Below are 6,824 nucleotides of genomic sequence, written 5' to 3'. Positions count from 1 at the left end.
AAGCCTCAGGTTCTGCATCAACAGGAGTTTAACAGCAACATCTCCACAGAGTTATTGCTAGGATTAAAACATAGCCAGTGCAGGAAGTACACAGCACAATGCCCGCACATAGAGAACGCTTAATAACACGAACTGTCAACAGTCTTTAAGATGTTAACGCTATGTTCTCTCATGTAAGCCCTAGAGGTCCCTTTGGATCTACTAGGTGCAAATCCAAGAAAATTACAGGATATGGCCTTAGTGCCTGCTCGCTAGAGAGCAAATCTTGGCGACTTCAAAGGGTGGCTAAACATCAAGGCAGGAAAGAACTCGACGACAAGGTGTCACACTTCATTTAATCTGAAGAATATTACAGGCTGTCTTCAGATATAAATTATAACAGTACAGAACAAGCAGCGAATTCAAACAATTTAAAAACTAAGTAAGTCTACACGGGGTTAATTGCTGGCAAGAGTCCTGCCAATCTTCTTTTATTAAGTCACCCCTGCCCTCATTTCAGTAGACGTGCACCATGCCATAGAGGAATGTCCAGAAGAGGACGTAGGTGAAGAGGCCTCCAATGAGGCCTCCTGTAAACAGAGGTCTTCTTGACTTAAAATACTTGTTCCACCTCCTTCCCGCTTTGAGAATCAGGAGCAGAGAGAGCAGGACTGAGGCGAGCAGGTAGAAGATGAAGCCGTAGAGGCCGGTGAGGCCGAGGATGCCGGCTGTGGCCCCCGACAGCGCTGACACTGAGGTCCGGCAGTAATCAAGGACCGCGGCGTTGCCTCGCACGGCTGCCTCGCTGATGAACGGCGGCCCTTCCCGTTTGGCCACCACCGCGGCCATCGCACCCGCCGGGGCTCCGCTTCTGCCTTCTCGCGAACTCAACGCGGAACTGCGGAGAAAACCAAGTTACAAGTGGCACCCGAAGCCCGGCGAGTTGGGCGCACGGCGCCTTCTTCCCCTGGGACCTCTGACACCGCGCCTGGGCCTCTGACCTCCACGGGACACCGAGGCTGAGACTCGAGCCGGCCTAGGATGGCAGCACATCCGCACACGCCCGAAAGGCTCGCCGAGTTACCTGGAACACAGCGGCACACAGTCCCTCGTGTTCCCTCACACAAGAAACTACGGAGAGAACCGCGTCGCCATCTTGTGCCGGAGGCTGCTGGGAGGGCTCAGGTTGAGCAGGCGCACTAACTCCGCCCCGCCCTCCCACGCTTGCGCCTCGGGCTCGCTCCCCCTCCCGCCCCACTTTTGCACCCAAGTCCCGGTACTCCCGAAAGCCGAGCAGCGCTCCAGTTGGTGATTGGCTGGAGACTTATTAAGTATTCATGAGGGGGCGGGCCGAGCAGGACTGCCCTTTGTTAACCAGGGAGGGCGCGGCCGTGGGCATTCTCGCTGCGGGTCTCACCGGGCGCTGTCGGCTTCTCACATTTGAGTCGAAATGTCCTACATCCCGGGCCAGCCTGTCACCGCCGTAGTGGTGAGTGCGCTCGCGCGGGCTCCTTCTCCCCTTGGCTCATCCCATTTTGCAGAGCGGCAAAACTGACATCTAGACAGGCGGAGAAAGCATAGGACCCGGGGCTCCCGCGTGCATTCCGGTGGCCAGAGTTCCAGTTGCCGTTTGTGTTTAGCAGTGCTGCAGCCTTCCCTGGCCAGGAGAGGTGGCTGGGATCTAAGAACCGCCCGAGACCCAGAGCAGAGGTCAGATCCCGGGCATTGCCGCCGCCGGGCGAATACCTTTTGGCAGGCGCCGACCGGGAGGACGGAGGAGAAAGGCTGATCCGTGGGAGTGTTAGAAAACTCCCCTGCCCTGGGCCTCCGTGTTCCCAGCTGGGCGGCCGCGGGGGGCGGGCGCCGACGTCCGAGAGTGAGTGAGTCGCTGCCTTTGGAATGAGGAAGCGTTTCCTCTTCTCCAGCCGGCACACTGCCGCCGCCGCAGCCGCCTAGCCGTAGGAGATTTAGGGGGTGGGACTGGCCAGAGTTTGTCCTAACCGCCCCTTCCCCCTACTCATCCGGCCTTGCTCTGGGGACCGACTCCCTCGATAGCTAAACTTGGTTTTCTGAACTTTACAGGATACTCAGCCCCTTGGTTCAAAGTGCTTGTTCCTGTGTGTGTGTGTGTGTGTGTGTGTGTGTGTGTGTGTGTGTGTGTGAGAGAGAGAGAGAGAGAGAGAGAGAGAGAGAGAGAGAGAGAGAGAGAGAGACACTTGACGTTCTAGACCTTTCTTTCCAGGGTCGCCTTCTGGGTTCGTTTTGAACACCAGTTGCGTTTGACTAGGCAAAGGGAAGAAGTGGGAGGGGTTTAGATCTAAACACCAAGGTCACGGTCTGAGGGAGCCTGCAGTTCAACCCTGAGGCAGAGGTGAATGTGCTGAACCTCCATGAAGCACCAGTGCCCAGCCTCAATTTTAGGCCCTAGCTGGCCTTGAACTTCTGGCAGTACTCCTGCTTTAGCCTTCCAGGTGTTGGAGTCACAGGTGTGAGTCAATAGGCTCTGGAGCTGTAGGGACTGGACGGGGCCTTGTTAGACCAGTATGCTGGAGAGCACCCAAAGTCAAGAGGGTGGGGGCAATGAAGCCACTGATGAAGGTGGCATGGGAGGGTGAGCTTAAAGCCCCAGCTCAGGCCTGGCTAGAAGGAAACACTGCTGGGCCAGTGGACAGCTTCCTGGTTTTCACACCACTTCTAGGATCTCTCTCTAGCTGCTCCAGAAAGGTGTCCAGGCTTGACTTTCTGGAAGAGAGAGGGTGCAGGAGGGCCTAGGGAGAGCCACTCTGCTGCCTGACTTCTCCCATAAGTCAGTCACAGGGCCTTGTCACCTTTTGGACCTTGCTGGTGGCCGTGAAGGGTGGTTAATGAGAATAGATTTGGAGCAGCTTACACTTTTGGGCAGGAAGCCCCAGGTGAATGGGCCTTAGGCATTGTGTTTCTTCTTCCTCTTCCTTCTCGGCAGGCCAGTCAGGTCTTTTTCAAAGCTGTAAGGCCACAGTCCTCCAATCCTAATGCCAGGTGCATGTCTGAGCATAAGCAGGCAGATCTGGCCTCTGTCCCTAGTCTTGCATTGCTCACGGGGTGGAGATGCTTTCCTTCCAATCTTGCCCTCTCACATATAGTTAACATCCTGATTCTGTTACAGTCATTTTGTCCCCTCCCCTGAACTCTGGCCCCAGAGATCTGCCTTCTGGAAGTGATGTCAGCAGGTGGCTCCTGACACTCCCAACTACACTGCACCCTACCTGGGTCCCCAGCTGAATAATGGTTATGTTCATCTAGACTGCTTCTCAACCTTCCTAATGCTGCAGCCCTTTCATACAGTTCCTCATGATGAGGGGACCCGAACCCTAAAATTGCTATTTTCTAATTGTGATTTTGCTGCCGTTATGAATTGTAATGTTAATACCTGTGTTTTCTGATGGTCTTAGGTGACTGTGAAAGGGTTGTTCGCCCCACAGGGGTCATGACCCACAGGTTGAGAGCCACTGATTTAGACAGATGACAGGATGATCAGTCCTTGTCTGTGGATCGTGACTTCTAAGTAGCTCATGCCTTCATGCCTCCATACCCTACCCATGAGAAATTCATTCCCCTACCCACTCCAGCGATCATTGTAGCATCAATGCCTTGCCCTATTTTTTGAGGCAGGATTTCTCTGTAGCTTTGGAGTCTGTCCTAGACCTAGCTCTTGTAGACCATGTTGGCCTCAGACTCACAGAGATCCCCCTGCCTCTGCCTCCCGAGTGACCCCTTCAATTTCGGAGGTAACCTTTGGTAGCTGAAGGATGCTTTCTGAGGGCTTTCAAAGGAGCCGACACAGTTAGAGACCCCAACCCCAGAGCATGCTGAGAAAGCCTTAGAATACTGTCCTTTACACTGAAGAACAGGACCTAAGGATTGGGGAGATAATATGACCAGAGCTACACCCCACAGTCATCCTTCATCCCATTTTACCTCCTGGTCCTGTGTCCTGCGCTGTGAACACCAGCCTCATTGTCCAGGGAGCCCTTCTCGTCTCTTCTGTGCAAGTTTCTTCCCTACATCTCCCATGCACCTCCTGGCTTTTATAATCTCTGTAGGGCTTGCTCAACAATCAGCCAATCTGAGTTACAGCAGGCATCTGTATTCTCAGAGTTATCTTTCTTGTTCTGGGTGGTCCTCCCCCCAGAAATATGGGTGTCTTCCCTATAGCAGTCACAGTACCTTGTTTCTTGGGCCAGGATGGATCCATAATACATTATTGAACAAGGATGAAAATGGGTGGGGAAAGTTGGAGGCAAAGGGCTGTATGTAGGGGTTAGACCCAACCACCAACCTCCCAGACAGGTGACCAGCTGGATTTCTGCAGAGGGCCCTTAACCCCAACCCCTTGGCATAGTTCTAAGCTGATCAGCAGCTTGAGGTTGCTGTTGGGTGCAGAGATCAGATCTTTCTCCACCCACCTACCCTTTACCCTCAACAACTTGCTTTTTCTTTTACCAGCAAAGAGTTGAAATTCATAAATTGCGTCAAGGTGAGAACTTAATCCTGGGATTCAGTATTGGAGGTGGGATCGACCAGGACCCTTCCCAGAATCCCTTCTCAGAAGATAAAACAGACAAGGTGAGAGACAAGGGTCTCAGAAGCCTGAGGTGGCAGATTTTTCTTCCTGGGCCTGTGTGGAAAGAGCAGACTGTTTTTTCTTAGACAATCCTAAATGATATGGTGGGATTAGTAGAAGGCATGCTGAGACAGCCTGGAGGAGCAGGAGGTGGGCATCAGCAGGCTGGAACATCCCAGGGGCAGCTACACTGGCCCCCTGGCTGTCATGGCACAGTCCATGCCAGCTGAATGTAGTGGTGAGAAAGGTGGGCACAGGGATAGAGGGATTTCTGGGCTCCGTGGGTAAAGGGCCAATCCACTGACCACAGGGCTTTACCTGGGTTGCTTCTTTTTTCAGGGCATTTATGTCACACGAGTGTCTGAGGGAGGCCCTGCTGAAATCGCTGGGCTGCAGATTGGAGACAAGATCATGCAGGTACAGTTGTTCCAGAGGAGGAAAACAAGGTTTGGGGGTGAGGGGCTGAAGCATTTAGGGTTGAGGGCTAACCTAGCTTCCCAGAGGAACAACTCGTTGAGATGGGTTTCTGAAGCCATGCTGTTATTGCCCCTAAAATAGCTGGTTGCTCTGTGTATCACTATGTAATGAGATATTAGCCTGTGGGCTTGCTTGAGTAGCTTGGGCCCCTCAAAGCCCTGCTTTCAGATTCTACAGCAGTGGTTCTCAACCTTCCTAATGCTGTGACTCTTTAATACAGTTCCTCATGTTGTAGTGACCCCCCAACCATAAAATTATTTTCGTTGCTACTTCATAACTTTAATTTTGCAGTTATGAATCATAATATACATATGAGATATGCATTATAGTCTTAGGCAATCCTCAAGGGGGTTGTGACCCACAGGCTGAGAACCACTATTCTAGAGGGCGAGGAGCTGAAGTAGCCTGTGTTCTCTCCTTGGGCCAGGTGAACGGCTGGGACATGACCATGGTCACTCATGACCAGGCTCGGAAGCGGCTCACCAAACGCTCGGAGGAGGTGGTGCGGCTGCTGGTGACGCGACAGTCTCTGCAGAAGGCGGTACAGCAGTCCATGCTGTCTTAGCAGTCAGTCACAGTCTTGACTTGTACCCATCAACCTTTTTGTAGTGACAACACATCCACGCTCTGTATCTCGTTCTGGCTTCTGCTGTGTGCTGGGCCCCAGCTGAGTGGTAACAGCTGATCCCAAGGTCCAAGTCAACCTTCCTACTCCTCAACCCCAGTCTGAGGCCATGGGACTAGCTCTCTGTCTTGGATGCTGAGGGTTGGAAATGAGGGCTTGGAGTAGTATCCAGTCTACAGTGACCATAGGCTCAGCCTGAGACCTACTACTTGGCCACAGCAGGGGCTGGGCAGTCAGGAAACACCTTCTGAGAGCTGCCAAAGCTTGGAAATGCCAGGCAGGGCCATGTTTCCCCATTTTCTCTGGCTGAAGGGCTTGGCCCTGTCCTTCCTCAGTGCCTCTTTCCATGTTTCCCCAATCATGGGGCCCAGCCCGGAGCTGGACCCAAATATGCCAGAGACTGTGTGAAGGCCACCTAGATGGAAGAGGGCAGGCTCCCACTACCTTCATTTCCCTAGCAGGTGCTGGCCTCTCCAGAATCTGCCTGCTTAAACAATTTATACAGGTTTCAAGACTGACATTTCAGGGCAGCTCTCAGGATTGCCATTTTTTTCCTCTACACCTGTGGGTTTAGCTTTTGTATTTTTTAAAGTGACAACTTTGATACAAAGTGTTTTTATCTTATTGCTTGGAAAAGCCAATTCAATTATCCTTTTGGATTTAGCTTACTAATTCACACACCTGGAAGCAGCAACTTGTAGCATGTGACTAAACCAGTTGGTTACTATGGAAATGAGGCAGTATGATGCTACCCCATGCTCAACATTTGTACCCAATAAACAATGCTGGAAGTTTACTAGGGGTTTCTGCTGAGATGGTGGGCAGGTGTTTCGGGGTGGAATGAAACAAGTACCTTGGTTTTAAGGATGGCTAGCCTGTCCCCTGCTGTTCTGGGAAAAGCACAACTCCTCCTAGGCCTACTTTCCTGGACACATATTTCTGGTGGTACCCATAGAAGCCTCACTGGGAACACGCTGTGGTGTGCAGAGACCACACTGTGGAAATGCCCGGAAGCACTTTCACAGCAGTTGTGGGAAGTCTTCAGTGGATTTTCTCAGAGGTGTCACTATGAAACCCTCATCTGCCTCTTGTGCAGCCTAGCTTCAGTTCCCACTCGAGAGGGAACTCGGGTTTATGGGA

General features: G+C 52.4%; 2 protein-coding genes across 3 annotated transcripts; one reads left to right on the top strand and one right to left on the bottom strand.

Annotated features, from left to right (window-relative positions):
• Positions 1–316: 316 nt before the first annotated feature.
• On the bottom strand, positions 317–1,202 carry Emc6 (ER membrane protein complex subunit 6). Of its 2 annotated transcripts, none has more exons than XM_048448711.3 (2): positions 1,064–1,202; positions 317–877 (listed from the first exon to the last, which is right to left on the bottom strand). In XM_048448711.3, exon 2 carries the CDS (start codon positions 826–828, stop codon positions 496–498), a length of 333 nt encoding a protein of 110 aa, XP_048304668.1. In that variant the 5' UTR covers positions 829–877; positions 1,064–1,202; the 3' UTR covers positions 317–495. The 2 variants fall into 2 exon arrangements, with proteins under 2 accessions (XP_048304668.1, XP_048304670.1); XM_048448713.3 differs by having other exon boundaries at positions 981–1,160.
• Positions 1,203–1,308: 106 nt separating this feature from the next.
• Tax1bp3 (Tax1 binding protein 3) lies at positions 1,309–6,480 on the top strand. The gene is made up of 4 exons (XM_048448710.3): positions 1,309–1,468; positions 4,465–4,584; positions 4,922–4,999; positions 5,487–6,480. The coding sequence occupies exons 1-4, from the start codon at positions 1,430–1,432 to the stop codon at positions 5,622–5,624; spliced, it is 375 nt and encodes a 124-aa protein (XP_048304667.1). The 5' UTR covers positions 1,309–1,429; the 3' UTR covers positions 5,625–6,480.
• The last annotated feature ends 344 nt before the right edge of the window (positions 6,481–6,824 follow it).

This window comes from Myodes glareolus, chromosome 9 (assembly GCF_982192425.1).
Source record: "Myodes glareolus chromosome 9, mMyoGla1.1, whole genome shotgun sequence".
Taxonomy (NCBI): Eukaryota; Metazoa; Chordata; class Mammalia; order Rodentia; family Cricetidae; genus Myodes; species Myodes glareolus.
Note: the sequence above shows the minus strand (reverse complement) of the source record. Positions and strands in the feature narration are given on the sequence as shown.